Source organism: Convolutriloba macropyga, chromosome 14 (assembly GCF_964194025.1).
Source record: "Convolutriloba macropyga chromosome 14, txConMacr16.3, whole genome shotgun sequence".
NCBI classification, from domain to species: Eukaryota; Metazoa; Xenacoelomorpha; order Acoela; family Convolutidae; genus Convolutriloba; species Convolutriloba macropyga.
This window is the reverse complement of record NC_134481.1, coordinates 40,391,576-40,409,886: the sequence shown is the minus strand read 5'-3', so window position 1 is coordinate 40,409,886 and position 18,311 is coordinate 40,391,576. Positions and strand designations below refer to the sequence as shown.

At 34.6% G+C, this 18,311-nt stretch overlaps 2 protein-coding genes across 2 annotated transcripts in view; both read left to right on the top strand.

Annotated features, from left to right (window-relative positions):
- Positions 1-6,161, top strand: part of LOC142352933 (uncharacterized) — a 48,568-nt gene extending 42,407 nt beyond the window's left edge. Inside the window, exons 12-14 of the mRNA XM_075405090.1 lie at positions 2,058-2,119; positions 2,185-2,251; positions 5,906-6,161. Of these exons, the coding sequence (XP_075261205.1) occupies positions 2,058-2,119; positions 2,185-2,251; positions 5,906-6,161 (385 nt within the window). The remainder of the gene's footprint in view (positions 1-2,057; positions 2,120-2,184; positions 2,252-5,905) is intronic.
- Positions 6,162-10,749: 4,588 nt separating this feature from the next.
- Positions 10,750-18,311, top strand: part of LOC142352932 (uncharacterized) — a 58,881-nt gene continuing 51,319 nt past the window's right edge. Inside the window, exons 1-4 of the mRNA XM_075405089.1 lie at positions 10,750-10,850; positions 13,820-14,022; positions 14,864-15,054; positions 17,447-17,598. Of these exons, the coding sequence (XP_075261204.1) occupies positions 10,750-10,850; positions 13,820-14,022; positions 14,864-15,054; positions 17,447-17,598 (647 nt within the window). The remainder of the gene's footprint in view (positions 10,851-13,819; positions 14,023-14,863; positions 15,055-17,446; positions 17,599-18,311) is intronic.

Here is an 18,311-nt window from a genome sequence, read left to right as displayed (position 1 = left end):
GAATATTTTGCAGTTTGGGGCTGTTTAGTCTGGGACTGTTTTGTCTGGGAGTATTTTGCAATTTTGGGACTGTTTTGTCTGGGACTGTTTTGTCTGGGAGTATTTTGCAGTTTGGGGCTGTTTAGTCTGGGACTGTTTTGTCTGGGAGTAGTTTGCAATTTTGGGACTGTTTTGTCTGGGACTGTTTTGTCTGGGAATATTTTGCAGTTTGGGGCTGTTTAGTCTGGGATTAATTTGTCTGGGAGTATTTTGCATTTTTGGGACTGTTTTGTCTGGGACTGTTTTGTCTGGGAGTATTTTGCAATTTTGGAACTGTTTTGTCTGGGACTGTTTTTTCTGGGAATATTTTGCAGTTTGGGGCTGTTTAGTCTGGGACTGTTTTGTCTGGGAGTATTTTGAAATTTGGGATTGTTTTGTCTGAGAGTATTTTGCAATTTTGGGACTGTTTTGCCTGGGACTGTTTTGTCTGGGAGTATTTTGCAATTTTGGGACTGTTTAGTCTGGGACTGTTTTGTCTGGGAGTATTTTGAAATTTGGGACTGTTTTGTCTGGGAGTATTTTGAAATTTGGGACTGTTTTGTCTGGGACTGTTTTGTCTGGGAATATTTTGCAGTTTGGGGCTGTTTAGTCTGGGACTGTTTTGTCTGGGAGCATTTTGCAATTTTGGGACTGTTTTGTCTGGGACTGTTTTGTCTGGGACTGTTTTGTCTGGGAATATTTTGCAGTTTTGGGGCTGTTTAGTCTGGGACTGTTTTGTCTGGGAGTATTTTGCAATTTTGGGACTGTTTTGTCAGGGACTATTTTGTCTGGGAGTATTTTGCAATTTTGGGACTGTTTTGTCTGGGACTGTTTTGTATGGGAATATTTTGCAGTTTGGGGCTGTTTAGTCTGGGACACTTTTGTCTGGGAGTATTTTGCAGTTTGGGGCTGTTTAGTCTGGGACTATTTTGTCTGGGAGTATTTTGCAATTTTGGGACTGTTTTGTCTGGGACTGTTTTGTCTGGGAATATTTTGCAGTTTGGGGCTGTTTGGTCTGGGACTGTTTTGTCTGGGAGTATTTTGCAATTTTGGGACTGTTTAGTCTGGGACTGTTTTGTCTGTGAGTATTTTGCAATTTTGGGACTGTTTTGTCTGGGACTGTTTTGTCTGGGAATATTTTGCAGTTTGGGGCTGTTTAGTCTGGGACTGTTTTGTCTGGGAGTATTTTGCAATTTTGGGACTGTTTTGTCTGGGACTGTTTTGTCTGGGAATATTTTGCAGTTTGGGGCTGTTTAGTCTGGGACTGTTTTGTCTGGGAGTATTTTGCAATTTTGGGACTGTTTTGTCTGGGACTGTTTTGTCTGGGAGTATTTTGCAATTTTGGGACTGTTTTGTCTGGGACTGTTTTGTCTGGGAATATTTTGCAGTTTGGGGCTGTTTAGTCGGGGACTCATTTGTCTGGGAGTATTTTGAAATTTGGGATTGTTTTGTCTGAGAGTATTTTGCAATTTTGGGACTGTTTTGTCTGGGACGGTTTTGTCTGGGAGTATTTTGCAATTTTGGGACTGTTTAGTCTGGGACTGTTTTGTTTGGGAGTATTTTGCAATTTTGGGACTCTTTTGCCTGGGATTGTTTTGTCTGGGAATATTTTGCAGTTTGGGGCTGTTTAGTCTGGGACTGTTTTGTCTGGGAGTATTTTGCAATTTTGGGACTGTTTTGTCTGGGACTGTTTTGCCCGGACACGATTTTCAACTATTGATTTAGTACAGTGCCAAGTATGAATCAAAACGCTGTGAAGTTACCCAACTCAATAGCAAAATTGACACCTACTATAACCATTTATAATTTAATCGCAGTATGTTGTTCCTAAAATTGAACAAACTGCAATTCAGTAATCAAATCAACCTGTTTCTAAAAATAACGTTTTATGTTTTCAACTCAAATCCTTTGAAAGATTCACAAACCAAACGTACGTCATTAACTCACGAGAAAAGGACAAACAAAAAGTGGCAGCAAAAACATCATTTTTTCTTGTGGTTTTGAACAAAACAGCTGCAATTAATCAGAATTTGTTATAGAGAGTACAGAAGTTCGTCAGGTGACCTACTTTGCAAGGCGACAATTCCAAACACAAATGAAGGTATATATTTTTTTCTTAAATGTCGAGGTAACTAATATTAATTTGAAAGTTAATTTTTTTTTCAGGTGACCGGGATTGCTTCATTTTAACCTGCAGTCCAATTATTTGTCCAGTATTTGACACAAACTCCATGTAAGTGTCTTTGATAATGTCGGTTTTGAGATGTATGTAAGTACACTAGTTGAATACGAGAGTTTATTACAGTTCAGACAAAATGATGATTATCTCCACAATAGCCCAGGTCGTCGTCCACGTAGTCGTACAAGGATCATATATGATGTCATACAAATCATAACGTATATCCAAGTGAGATCCTTGCATGAATACTACGAAATCATACATGATTCTTGTATATCATATATGAACCTACTATTAGTAGAACCTACTACCTTCCTATTACTAGGAATCATACATCTATTTTCATAAATATATTTTTTAACCATTTATGCATTTTCTAATTTTTATTCGGTAAGGCATCACATTTGTGATTCCTGATCCTCACTTTTCTATTCTCACTTTTCTAACAATTCTATTGGATCAGAGCCACTTCAACTTGATCGCAGAATCTGTGAACGATTTTTACATAAAGAATAAAACAATTAGAGTTATCTGATATGCTCTCTTCTCTTTTTTTGATTATACTCCATTTTCCATTTTGTGTTTTTGGTATAGATGATTATTCAAATACAGTTGAAACTATAAATAGTGCTGCTCTGACTTTACACTATTTCATTCGTCTGTTTTGTGCCGTTTTTCTTTGCTTGAAATTTTCGCTCTTTGTACATCTTTTTGTGAGAGTTTTCTGCATTTTTTATCATAATCAAATAGTCGCAGAGGCAAATTGTGTTTCTGATGAAACCTCGAAAACACCTCATCAACAAAGAAAAAATGTTAAAAATGCGAAAAATTTCTAATTATTACAAAAGAAAATGGTGAAAGAGCAAAATAGCAGTTTTTTATTATGCATAAAAAGCATTCATTCTCGTGCCTCAAGGTTAATTGTTTTTAGCAACTTGATTGACGATAGCCGACAAAAAATGCAGTTATCATTTGGTTGAAAAGCTGGTTGGTTGAATTGAAGGGAATATCAATGTCGAACAAGTTTTGCAATTGAAATTCAACTTTTTTTAAATTAAAACGATGTAACTAACTTTCGTCAGCTTTTAATTTTTTCTTTTTTGTGATGCAATAATATTTTCAATAATATCAATAAAAAATTGTTTCAATACCAATATAATCTCAACCTGAAGCTCAAAAAGGGACTGAAGAATTTTTGTGATAGATCTCTTCATTAACTATACAAAATTTGTTCTGAGCTTTTTTCAATTTTTGAGCAAATTAATGTGATTCATCAAAAATTTTCAAATGTTGTTTGCATCGCTTATTTAGCTAGTTTCTGAAAATTATCGTCGATGGCGTAATTTTTCCAGTGTTTTCAAAAATTTTCCTGTGCAGGGAAGATTGAACATTCTCCTTTTCTTTGACTCGAGGTCGGATCCTGATTTATTTTTTTCAATCACTATATCTATCTGTATTCTCCAAACCAAAAAGCCATTTTTTGAGGAAGCTCCCAGATCATAGTAATATTGTAAATCACCACTGAATCTTAGTTTTTCTCAGCCTGTGTCTTTGCTATGTACAGATTATGATTATGTCACCTTTAACTCTGTTCAGACAAAACTTCATAGTAAAAAAGGCGAAAAATTGAATCCGTGATTTCTCATGGCCAGTATAATTTTACGTTCTGTAAATGCTCTGGACAACCCAGTTCCAGATAACGAAAAAAACAGGGGAAAAACGAAAATAAGACCCCAGTAAATTGGGAATCCCCATTTAAATATGCACCCCCAAGCAGTTTTTTTGCACCCCCAAGCCAATTTAAAAATGTCTGGTCAGCAGTATATTGGAACCCACCCACCCACCAACTCCTTCCCCCCCCGCAGTTCAATTTCTCACCCCCTATCACAAGCAACTTTGATTTCACAAGCATCTAACCCATAGACATAACACTCCTTCACTTTTCAGAAAAAGAAGTATCTATAAGACTTATACTGCACATAATTTGGTAGCAATATTCCCTTAGGATACACTGATACAGTACTGTACAGTACTGGGCCGACGATTTACAATTGGACTACATTGTTTCAGTACTGATACGCTATGGGACTAGGGTCTGGGTTAATAGTCTGGGAATGATCCTGAAATATTGCTATTTGGATATTTTGATAGCCAATTATAATTGATATTTTTTCTTTTTAAGCTTGTTCAGACTGTTTTTAATTTGTATTGTTCTCACCTAACCAAAATGAGGAGAACAACAACCTTTGTTTTAATTTTCGAGAAATATGCTTAATATAACTATGCCGTATATATATATATATATATATATATATATATATATATATATATATATACCAGGAGAGGCACGTGCTAAAAAACTGTAACTTTGAACACCAAGTCATAATGTTGATTATATAGATGTAATTCAATGGTTAGGAAATGGATGACTTTTTCACGGTAGCAAAAGAAGATTTGTGAAGCAAATCTCAAGAAAGTTTTAACTGTTGAAAAGGAACAACAGTGGGCAAAGGGTAACCCAGGCATATCGTGCCAAAATAACTATAACTCAAGGGTCTTTTTTGAAACATCACCAACACTGGCGTCAGTGAACCAAGCTGATTAGTTTGCTTCTCTGACGTCCGGACGCAGCACCACCAACACTACCCCTTCAAAATTAACTGAAGGCGGAACACCGCACGGTTTTTTCTGGTGACAAACTCAATGACAAACTCTTAGCTGGACCAGACCTCCTCGGGAATATGCTTGGAATTTTGCTACGATTCAGACAGGGAGCCATCGCCATCCAGGGAGACATCGAAGCGATGTTTATGCAAATCGGAGTACGACAAAAAGACCGACGTTATCTGCGATTCATGTGGAAACAAACAAATAGCCAAGAATTAGAGGTTTACGAATACCAACGACACATCTTTGGAGCCAGGGACTCACCAGCTTGCGCAAATTTTGTTTTGCAACAGACAGCCAAAGACGACATCGAAGATCAACCAAATTCTCTGGAGATAATTCAGCGGACATTCTACATGGATGACATGGTTGCATCTTTCAGCGACACCATCACAGCATTCACTACAGCCAAGGATGTGAAGGATACTCTGAAAAAAGGTAAATTCAACCTGACAAAATGGTGCAGCAACAGCCGTGAGTTTTGTCAGCAGATGCAAGAGGATCTATGCAAGCCAGTGGAGGAGCTCTTCAGTAAAGGTTTTCATCAAAGAGTACTTGGAGTTTACTGGAGCTTGGACGAAGACAAACTATTATTTAAAGCGAAAAACAGAAAGAACCTAGACAGGAAAACATGGACTCAACGCAAGTTTCTGTCTTTTGTGTCAAGTTTCTACGATCCTCTGGGAATAATATCTCCATTCCTCATCCGGGCAAAGATTCTACTGCAAGAATATATATATAAATATATATGAATATATATATATATATATATATATATAATATATTTATATATATATATATATATATATATATATATATATATACATATATATATATATATATATATATATACCATATTATATTATAATATATTATATTTATTATATAATTTATATTATATTATCTATTATATTATGTTATAGTTCGAGGAATATGCTTAAACTTCTCAGTCACAACTAAATTACTAAATTGCATCATTTACAATTGTTTCATTAAAAAAATTGAATTAATTGTAAAAATGTAAATTTTCTGATATTTGAGGATCTCAATCTCAACAATTCAACCGACTGATGGGTGGAAAATAGAGTACCACATTGAAGTCTACATGCCCCCCAGAATCAAACTGGCATTCGATGTTGGATCTGGTCTGGCAATTCATAATAATCCCATTGTGAACCGAACCTTCCAAGATAGTCTGAGTAGAGATGACGTCAGCCGATCCGAAGCTGATAATGAGGAAGATCTTTCCACGGCTGGCAACAGTGGAAAATGGTGGTACATCGCCGATAAAAAATAAAAGGAGTACGTATCGCTGAAACAGTGATGCCCAAATATGGAAATGACTGTCAATTTATAACCTGTCTGAATTTGGTATCAAACTAATTATGAATTTAAATCTAAAGTTTGTAGTTTACTTACAAGATATTATGTCAAGCGCAGTTGATTAAAAGCAACAAATTAGTATTGAAATGAACCAATCAAAGTTTATCAGAGATTATCAATATCTTGTTCACGAGGTCTGATATAGATAATTATTAATAGCTGCAAAGTTATCGTCATAGACTGAACAGAGCTGTTCGGCATATGTTTGCAGAACTTTATCTTGAAACTATTTCAACTATAATGCTTATAATTGAATAGATAATATTTTACATTAAGGGATGAGCTAGAATAGCTATTATAATTGTCTAAGATAAACTGGGAGTAAGTAAGACTATAAATTCATTGGTTTCGATAGCGTGGATCTTAATACCAATGTGTTGCAGCTACAACCAATAAACGATAAAAAAAATATTAACAAGGTCACGGAACGGTTAAAAAATGTGTTCCATTGCATAATATCATTTGCCGGGTAAATTTAATCGAATATCTCAGTGTTATCAGTGTGTCAATCAGACACGAATGGAGGAAATCATAATTCAAAATGACTGCGTGAAAAATTTATTCGTCTTACGAGATGAGCTGGCAATTCAGTGCAGTCATACAAGCATCATATATGATATCCTAGAAATCATAACGTATTTCCTATTAGTATTCTTAGATCAAGACATCAAGATAATTGTACATTATTGTTTCAAGATTACCAGGAAATCTTAATCTTCGTTCTCGTTATAAAATTTTTTATTGCTTTTGCTTGCTTTTGTGCAAAAAAATCGGGCAATAAACTGTAAAAAATGAACAGTACTTAAATTCATGCATAGAGCTTAGAATGTTTTACGTGTCATCCATATGACTTTGTACGATGTCGAAGAACATCATGAAACGTTTATTCCAAAAATGCAATATTAGTGCTCTGAAATATGCTGTGTTAATCATGTGTGATTACTATGAATCGTACTTGTCTGGTTAGAAAGAAATCACGCATGACTCTTCAGTTTCTGAACTTAATCTATAAAATAATTATAATATAATTCGAGAAATCATGCAATTATGGATGAGAGGATGCGATCTAGTAATAGTTAGTACGTGGTTGGTGGTTTATGGATAAAAGTCGCAACCGGTTGTATATGCTCAACTAATGAAGTATTGATTGACACTTCAATGGGCGATTCTGCCTTTGGTTTTCTGTACGTAGTATTGCTACCTTCGCTTACAAAACAAAACGGCTGAAAAGCTGAAACTGAAGACAGAAAAATTTGTTGATAGGAGACAGCTAGACAGGGCAAAACAGGCAGCTTAAAGTTTTCTCCTCGGAAATTAAAAAAAAATTTGTTACTATTTTTAAAAAGTTTTGAGAAAGAATTTTTTTTTGCAGTTTTGATCCCGGAAATGGTGACCAATGTTTGAAAACCCCGGAATTGCCAAAATACTTGCATGTTGCACAAAAATGTTTATCTGCTGGAGAAAACATAACACCAAGCTGGGTGAAATTGCAATTGGTATTACAATCTTAGTTTTAGCATTTTTACCTCTGGAGTATCGACAACGAAAATGATTGTAAGTTTAAGTACGTCAATTTTAAAGTTGACTTGGATTTTGTTTAAAATTACGAGATAATTTTTACACACAATAGAGTCAATTGATGATTATTCTCAAACGTAAAAAATTTCAACGATTTTAAAACGCGAAACTTGTGATCATCATTTCTTGTGAATTAAGGATGAAAGATATCAGTCAGAATTGGAGAACTGTTTACAATTTGGTGAATAAAAACAAATTTCTGAGAGTTTTAGTTTTTCAATTTCTTACTTTGGAAAAAAAGACATTTTTTTTGAAAAATAATAGCATATGATACAACAAAAAGTCACAAAAAAGTTTTTTGCCTTGATCTTCCAAACAAATGCGCTAACATTTTTTTGCTGAATGAATGTGATTTCGGTAGACTTTTCTGATTAAGATAATCAAACTTTGCCACTCGAACGTTGATTTTTGAGATATTTGTTACCACTGATGAAAAAAAAATTTATGGTAATCGCTAGAATGAATGAAATGATGTGACACTCATGCTACTATCTCTATGAGATTTTCAAAAAGATTTTGGAAATAGGAGAGAAACAATATGTTTGAATCATTTGCCGACATAAGTACTTGAACACAGCAGGAGCTATTTAGTTTCTTATTCAATGAACTAAAAATTGACAATAGAAATTTTAGAATTTGCCGAAAAAGCAATTGAAACAAATTTTGATGACAAAAAACGTCATTTTTGCCGTTTAGAATTTTGTTCCGTTACCTGCCACGACTACAGAAAATTAGACACAACGTTATGCTGCCTAGTTCTTGGGAAAAGCAACTTATAAAACTTGCATTTAAAAAAACTTCTCACACGATTCAAACCTGGAACCATTTATGCAATTAGAGAAATATTTTTCTGTTGTTCCGCAGGTAGTTTGCTAAAAGTTGGCCCTCAAAGTGGAATTAGAAAGATTTGAATCTGAGAAATTAGATGAATAATTTGAAGCACGCGACTGCCAGTTTCAAATTGTCAGCACTCTGCAATTTCAGATTATAGAATGCCAGGTTTTCCTCTCTGGAGTTCCAGATTTCACAACCATAAAGTTTGAGTTTTTTTTAAGCAAGGTTACTTGAAGTCAATTCGAAAACCTGGCTCATATCTCGAATGGTTACACTGTTCTCAATTAACCAGTGAAACGAAACCTGATACATCCTGCCATGTCATGCAACAAGGGAAAAACCACACACATCATATTGAAAAACTCAAAGTCGAGTTTTCAAAACAACTGCAGAAATTTTTCTAACAGTTCTTGCATAAAAATATTGATTCTTGTTTTCAATACCCTAAAGCTTGAAAAATCTTGCTAAGATCCTGACAATTCTGACTTGTGCATCTTATCAAGAACCTACGTCCTGAATTTTTTGCAATGTCGGTTCATATCTTGACGTTTTCTTACGAAGTTTTCTAAGAATCTTATCAAGATTTGTGGATTTTTAATGAGTTTCTTGTCAAGATGCTTGTCAAGTTTCAGACCACTGGATTTTTGCTGTATTTTGACAAGAGTAACCTAAATTGTACTTGATTGCAGCCTGCACTTAGAATTTGTCAGATTAGAAGCCAGGAGTCAGGTAGCTCCGAGCAGCGCTTAAAGGCACTGTCAATAGAACAAAACGAGATCTTTACCCTCTCGAAAGAGCCTTCATTAAAAGACCTTGGTTTATGGAAGCCATCATTTTGTTTCGTTTTGTTCTAATGACAGTGCCTTTAAGTGCTGCTCGGTTACGCTAGAAAGAAGAAAATGATGGCTTTCATAAACCAAGCCTCTTCGTGAAGGCTCTTTTGAGAGGGTAAAATTCTCCTTTTGTTCTATTGGCAGTGCTTTTAAGTGTTACTAGGAGCTGCTTGCGTTACTGCGCAGTGTAGTGAGAATAAGTAATCATGGATTTCTCATTTTATAATAACAACTGATCATGGCAAAAAACATACAAATCAACTAAATTTCAAAATTTTGCTTGTTCTAATTTCCTAATTTTTGCTTGTTCATGATGAGATCATAGTTAGTTCCTGATCAGACTTTTGAATCAAAGTTTTAAATTCTATTATAACGTCCAATTTACATCTTTAACTCCACAAAACGTAACTTATTACATGTAAAAAGGGCTTTAAAATGTGGAATATGGCAACAAAGGAAAGATTAATTTCATTTGTAGTAATTTAACGTCTTTGTTTTTTGTTACCAAATTCCAGAAATACCGGAAGATTAATTAAAGACAGGATCGCTGGATTGTAATGCTCCGTATAGTTCAGGTTTAAGTTTTGTTCCAACAGTTATGGAAATTTGACAATGAATTCTGTTTCTGACAGAATGCGGCACTTTGTTTTTTGCATCATCCACACATCTGTTTACAAATAAACAAACAACAAAAGCCTTCTTGTTTAAAAATTGATAAACAAGAATTCTAAGAGCGCTGAAGTAAAAATAAACGAACTCTTTCGTTCACATCATAGAAATTTTATGTCAACGGCAATTTTATGGCATTTTATAAAATTTGTCATACTTCTGAAATACACAATTTCCCATTATATGGGGTCTTTCCCATTATATTCCCACCACGAAATTATAGCCCCCTCTTAGTGGTATAATTACCATGATGGGGGATATAGATTATATGACCACTAAGCTGGGGGGGGGGTCTATAATGGGAAAGACTCAATTTTTGTGCTAAGGAAGATTTTTAAGAAAACAGAAACCCTACTAAATTTGAAATTCATTTCACCTGTTTTTCTATTTTGATCACCAACGTTGCCATTTTTTTTGTTTTTGTAATTCTTTAAGTCTTTTGTTTTCACAAACAGCTGATTTCAGAAACAAAAAAGTGGCCACGTGTCTAACTGCATTTAAATTTAATAGAGAAAATTTGACCAGACCATTTTTGTTGACCAATTTTATTGATAATTTTTTGTTTATTTATTTAACTACAGATTGAAAATGGAGAGTCTAATGTGGGTATGCATTTGGTTTTCAATGTTACCACAGGTAGCTACTGCGGCCGCGGAGACAATTGAATTTTTCACGAAATTCAGTTACAGGTTATTAAATTATCCTTTTTCTGGTTACACAACCTTTTTTTATGGTGTCCCGCTTAACTGTTGACCCCCTATCATTTCTCCGCGATTATTTCCCCCCTCTATTTTGCACCTCAATTATAATTGTTCATGTAATTGGTACTATGAACTTCATTTTATATTATAATTGGTGGAACAATCATTTGGCTTTGCCTCAGCGGCACGTCGGACTTTATATGAAACCATCACAAACAAACATGGGAATAATTTGTCCACTTAACTATAGAAAACATGCTTGTTATGTCATCCGCTTATTTGTGGAATGAAATGAAAGAAGGGTGAAATTATGCTGGGTTAGGATTTACGAGGTTAAACGAATCGGGGTGAAAAGAAGTATAACAATTTCTTGCTTTACAATATAAATGATCAAATCTGTTGACATATGTTGATTTTGTTTTATTGTGGAAGTTAAAACGCTACAAAAATCACTCAAACACGTGCAGTCATTTCTCTATCTTTTAATGCATTGAGTGAAGTATAATTCACGCAAACAAACCAATGGGAGTGAAGCTCAACTGCAACGAACTTTCAAGGATCTTAAAAGTTATCCATACATCTTGCAAGATCTTAGATGATATCAATCCTTTGCAAAAAATTGTGGAATGTTATAAGAAAATTTTGCAAGATCTTGCAGGGTGACCATCCCGTTTTGCATGTTGAAAATCGCAAACCAGTTTTCAAGTTCTATTGTGTCAAACCTGACTTTTGAACATATTATATTGGAGTGCTTATCTTTTTTATACAAGATTACTTTTCCCAATATTTTGAACAGCACACAAGCTTTAGAGACGCTTGAATGCAGGTCAGCGAAAATGAAAAAGCGTTCCAAAAACTCCTTGGTTAAACGTAACGGTTATAAAACTTTGTAACAGTTGCACTATCCTAACAAATTTGATACCTAATTTGCGAACAAAGTTTTTTTTGCACATCCGGCAATTGAGTTAATAAAACTATATTTTAATAATCAATTAAATTCTTTTGGAACTCAGTCATACTTTTTCTCAGCAACCAATCTGCGAGTCCTTGTCTAAAATTGTATGAGCAAAAAAGCATCTCAACCTGAATCCAATCTTAGTGCAGATTTTTAAACGTTGTTGGTTTAGCAACAAAAACAAATTTTTACTTCGCCCGTTGACCAAAAACGAGATAGAGTTTGAATTATTGCAATACTAGTTGTGAAAGTGCAATTCAAAAAAGTGCTAGACGGTTTCATGTATAGTTTTGAGAACTTTTGAGTCAAGTCTTGGCCAAAGTGGGGCAAATCTTGTGCCAGGTTATGGTCAACAGCTGGAACACTTTGAGCAATGCGGAATGAATTAGAAAGATAGATTAGTCTTAAAACAATATCATTAATAATGAATTTCAATTTAATATTGGTCAAAAATTATTTGTAAATGTGTTAAATTGACCAAACTATCGGGCAACTATCAATCTAAATTGTCCCATATCTTGACTTTGCATGTTTTTTTAATGGATATGTGCAAAAAAGAGAAAATGATTTGTATTTCTGGCCGACATCAGAAAAGTTTTCCGACTCTCAATATGAAGAATTTGAGATGCTCAAGTTTTTTTTTGTCCTTTTATAAATTTGTTCAATTGCTCTTGAACGAAGCTTATAGCAATTTTTGTAAACATTTTCGTCTTTTTATGACTCGAAGAAGAGTATTGAGATTCTACCCAATTTTTGTTAGCTGACGCAAGTTTGTTCAGGACTTGAACTTTTGACTTTTTTTGAATGATTGACCTATATTTTAGAACGTAGACTTTTCTGTTTATGGTTTTTAACAGTCTTTAACATCGGACATTAAAAGTAGCTTAGTTTGTAATATATAGTAATTTTGAAATGATGGTAATGTTCATGAAAGAATCACTCCGATTATTAATGATCTCATATAAGTCCCTCAGTCCCTCCTACCTATATGACCTACCCCCACCCCCCGTGTTAATTAAAAGAGTTTTTTTGCGCGACTCTTCGATTCGTTTCAGATATTCTAATAGCTATGTGTTTTTAGCTTACGCAAGTTTGTTTTTGACTTAAATTTTCGGGTTCTCTTTTTGAACGTTCGACTTTTGCAGTAGCTTAATTAATAATACATAGTAATAAGGAACTACTTGTGGTACTCAAGGTCGAAAGGACGTTTGGAGAAGTTTTTTCCCATAACAGTCCCTTCTCCCTATTCAAACTACAGACACTCCCACCTACCTTCATCCCCCACCTACCCCCACACCAATTTAGCCCAATCCCCCAAATATCCCCACTTGGTCCCACCCCATCTAACCCCCACCTGCCAGCCCAGCACTACCAACCCCTCGCTTTTTAAAACAATTTCTATTGTTTCATTAGTAAATTCTTCGTTATTTCTTTTTTTGATGTTTCTTATGTTCGGTAAGGTTAGGTTAATGAGATAATTTTGCACGACCCTTCGAGTCGTCTCCGGTATTCAACAGGCTATGTTTTTCATGCAAAATATTCTCTTGACCAATTTGACTTTCCGATTGACGTCTGAATTTTGCTCTCATTTACAAGTTTCAGCAGCTGAACTCAAGTGGCGTCAGTTCACTGCGAAAAGTCAAATGAAAAATGGGCCAAATTTGTTGTCACTTTTTCACTTTAAAGTTTTAGTTGTTACAATGGTATATAATCTCCTCCCTCCCCTGGCGTTTTACCGCCCCCCCCCCGACTGAAGTAGGCTGTAGCTCTACCAAATATAATGGAATCAGTACTGATTGAGAGTACACCTTCACTTCGGTCGTTGAACCAGAAAGATAAAGAAATTAAATCCAAACTACGTAAAACAGAGAAGCTAAGGAAAATCTACGTCTCAGATTGAAGATTCGATCGATTTAAATTCATCTTTTCTAACAAAATGGACGATGTTGTTTAAAATCATTGACTGTTCAATTTCATGTATGTATTTTTTTATCTACTACAGCTACACTTTCATCCGACAAGACACCCGTGTGTCCCCTGAGTTCGCCCTAGTGTCCCCTCCCCTGGGTGGGGTGAGGTACGAGAGGGAGTGTGAAAAGAGATGCAATTCAGATCCTCTCTGCAGGTCTTTCAATCACAGTCCTTTCTATCAACTATGTGAACTACTCGCTACTGATTATGCACTACTCGGATACGAAGAAACAGGTAGAGGTTTGATTGATAGATTTAATTTTGAAGTCCCCCCTCTTGTTGGAATAAGACGTTTATAAATGAGAACTTCACACCCTTGGTATGTTATAACATATTACGTTAGAGGCCCGGGTCGAAAAAATGTAAGATTTGCGGTGAATAGCGGTTCAAAATAAAACATTTTTCACCTCAAGGCGCACAAATATTTTTAACGATGAAAACGTTGAAAACGGTGAATTTTTGTAAGATTTACGCTGAATTTTTGCATGAACATTAGTTTTCGTTTTATTGGCTCAGACGGTAACGTGAATTACAAAAGTTATTTAAATAAACAAAACAGTTCACGAGCTAAGAGTTTTCAGTTTGTTCACTGGTTCCTACAAAGATACTAAAAGAAAATGGTATGTTAAGAGTTGTGAAATGAAATCATTTAAAGAATATAATTTAAAAAAAGTGAAAAAAGGTCTTTGCTACTACAACTGCAACTATTTGCAAGTTTCTGTGTATTTTTCGATAAAAGTGGTAATGTTTTTTTTTCCACTGCTTTCAACGCATTCAACTCAATTCAACAAAAAATTTGAATTAAAAAAAGTTGTGCTCTTTTTGCGATTAAATTTGTACGTTTTGACGTGATTTTTCTACGTGATTTTATCACAGCATTCTTCGCTTTCAAAACTAAAAACCACAATTATCGCAAATCTTGCAGTATTAGCAAATTTTAGCGAGATCTCGACCTGGGGAAATTATCGACAAAAAATGAACACTCTGTTCACACTGGCTCATGAAAACAAAACTTGGCCGGGTTGGCAGGTCCCCCTTTGCTTTTAAGATTCAATTGACTCAACAGTTGTTTCAGACTTGGCTAAATTTAAATCCACCGGGTGGAATCACAAATCATTGGGGAAGTCTTCCACCAAGGGGTGTGGTAGGGACCAGTTCCTCTCGGATTGCAACAAAGTGTCTATGTCCAGATCCTTTACTGGAATCTACACTGCCACATGGACATATCCAAGTGATGACACGGATGACGGAAGTGAACTCGGACTGGTAATTTGACTGAAAATTTAAAAACAATTATCTTGAGAAACATTCCTACCTCTGATTGATTGTAGCTATTCTTAACTCTTCTGAAAGCAGTCAATCATCACAAAATTCTGTAAGAGTCAAATTTTGTAATTATGATTGCTCATTTTTGATGCATGTTTCCATTTTAGTGCCTTGAAAAATTAAATTTGCGGACCTTTCTTAAAATTCGAAAATTAGTGCACTATAAGAGGCGATTGCGTTAGCTGAAAATAAAATTTCAAGAAAGTTTACAGCTCTTAAGCATAAGTGTATTTAATGAAACGGTACCCTTACTCTGATTGATATTTTTTTTTTGTAATTTCTCACATTTGTAAGGCGTTTGATATTTTGCGCATTATAAAAATGACATGCAAAAATTAGATCAACAAGCGTATTCTTACAACTAGTGTACCAGAACACGACAAAAATTATGTTTTTGTACCTCAAGTTCTTTTTCCAAAGCTGCGTCAGATTTTCTGATCGCTCGTGTTGATTCTTCTAAAACACATCATTAACAATTACTATCGAAACTCTTTTACCATAAACGTTATCAATTTTTATTTACAAAAATTAGGTAATGATTATTTTGGGATGGTTAGAACCATAACTAAACCGGCTGTAGGAGTTAAACATTTGATCCGTTCCACATTTAATGTATTTTAATTTACATAACTTCAAAAAACTTTAAGGTTTCGGGATAAAACTGTGGTCTTCAGATTTCACAGAAAGTTATTTGAACCAATCTTGTGCTAGTTGATGAATAAGTCAAACTAGTTTGAATAATAATAGGATCATTTCTATAAACAGTCATATATGCAAAATACAGTTTTTTAAACAAAATATTTACTTTTAAAATTTTGTTGCCATAAACAGCAGGAATCGTCCAGGCATTAAAGATCGCAACAGTATTTCTGTGTTGGGCCAGAAATTTAGTTCTCAAAGCCGTCTTCAACAATGCAAAAATTTTAAATGTCAAGAAACTTTTTGTCCCTCAAAGTTTGGTACGAAATATTCATAATGGAAACGGACAGAATGTTGCCAATAAGGATTAACAACCTCAAAAAATGCTTGGTCAAAACATAACTAAAAAGAGGAAGAAATAAAAAAAACGAAAAACAAGAAAACCATTAAATAATAAATTTCTCAATTTTTATCTCTTAACAGCTTCACTGCTCTAACCTTTTAAGCTTGTCTGTTTGGTTTAAGTTAGCTTTCATTTCTTAATTCAATTTTTTTGTGAGATTGAGCATTGAACGAGAAACCGATCGAAATAGTTTTTATGTCATTTAGTATTTTGTCACAATTTTTAGATAATTATTCGTTTCATTGAAAAATACAAATATTTTTTATAGAACGGAACATATAGGGCAAAAATTATCTCGGATCAAAACGTAACTCAAAAATGTGGAAATTATTTGTACTAAAAGGGCCAACTCAATTTTAACTGACATGAATAATCATAATTTTAAGCAGTTGATGGAATTTTAGAAATTAAATTTTCGTCATGCGATTCTTTTAATTGCATAGCAGATAAAGACGATACCGCTTATTGCTGGTGAATTTTTTTTTCATTTGGAAACCGGGAAAATAAAAATATTAAAATAGTTAAGATATGAAAATGAATCTTTCTCTTTTTCTTCTGTAATTGTTTTCGGCTAAATCATTATCAGTTTTCTTGAATTGATGTTTGTTTCAGTTCTAAGATTTTAACGCTGTTAATTTTCAACACTTTTTTTCTGAACAGCTGATTAATATGGTATAAGAAATTACCATAGCAACAATTTTGGATACACAGTTTAAAACCAAAAATTATACTCGGCTTGAGTGATGAAACTTACAGCAAAATACCTGCGTCTGAGGCACAATAAGTTTTTTACAAGACAAGATTGATGCTGTTTTAAACTAAGTACTTGTTCGCCTAAACACCCAGATTGAGTTGTGGCCGCGAAAAATTTGCAAAAATATGTGAAGATTAACAATGTTTGCGGGGATATTTTAAGTGGCAATGGATGAATATTTTGAATGCAGTGATTTTACACATTTCGGCCGTGAATATGGCCTAATGATAATAATAGCAGTTTCAACGCTGAATTGAGCGTTAACATTTTATAAATTCATTTAAGACTTTCATCACATTCACGGCTGTTATTTCAGATAATTGTGGCGAAAAAAATTATTTCACCGCTTACCTTAGTATTTTTTCCCCAAAATTCCCACACCCGGGCGGTATATGTTGGACATAATGAAATTTCCCAACCCCCTCCCCCGGTCAGTATTATTATTCTTTCCACCTTGTAAAACCTCCCCATCGCACATTATTTTTTTACTCTAACTTCTGCACACGTTTCTCAACTTGCTAATGTATCCTTTTCAGACTAACCAAGTCGCGTGGCTTTCGGAGTTCAATTCTCTTGGGAGAATTGTGAACAGAACCTGGTCAAGTGGAAAACTGGACAAGGATCTCAGAACTCTCTCATTGACAGAGGCTAAGATAGACTTCCAGAAAAACTATACCTTCTATATCGCGTACGTCTCAAGTTTACTTTTTAGAGGTTCCCCAACCGATTTTTTGGTCTGTTCCATTAATGATCAAATATAAATCCATGCCGACATAAGATCTGTTTCAGTACTGTTTCAGTACTGCATCAGTACTGTTTCAGTACAATTTCAATTCCATGACTCTGTTTAGACGTGAATTAGACCTGCACATTGATTACAATATTTTGAAGTAACCAAACTTGAAATATTATCAATAGAATCAAAGGAGATTCGTTAATAAAAATCTTGAAAATACAGCAGCATTACGTTGCCGATCCTACAAATCAAGCAGAACCCGCGATTGCGGACACGAGTGACGACAGTTTGTCACCCATTCTCGCGTGGTAGAAAAACGTTTAAATTGTGGACAACAGTGCCAAAAAAATAGCGGACAATCCGTACAAATTTTCGTCATTGATCTCGTAAAAATCACGAATTTCTGTCAAAATTGGCCGCAGTTTGTGAGCAGGGGTATAGTCATCACTGCACTCTAACTTTTAATTTACATTCAAGCGTTTGAAGGATTATTAGTATCAGTACCCCTCATTTCATTTTTATGAGAAATACTAATTATATACCATTTTCTTCTCCTGTAATCAGTGTCAGAAGCCTTGACGGATTAAACAAATAACAATACCGCACTTTAATTTTAACCCACTTTACGTTAAGTTTCGAACCCTTAATTTATGTTCAAAAACAAC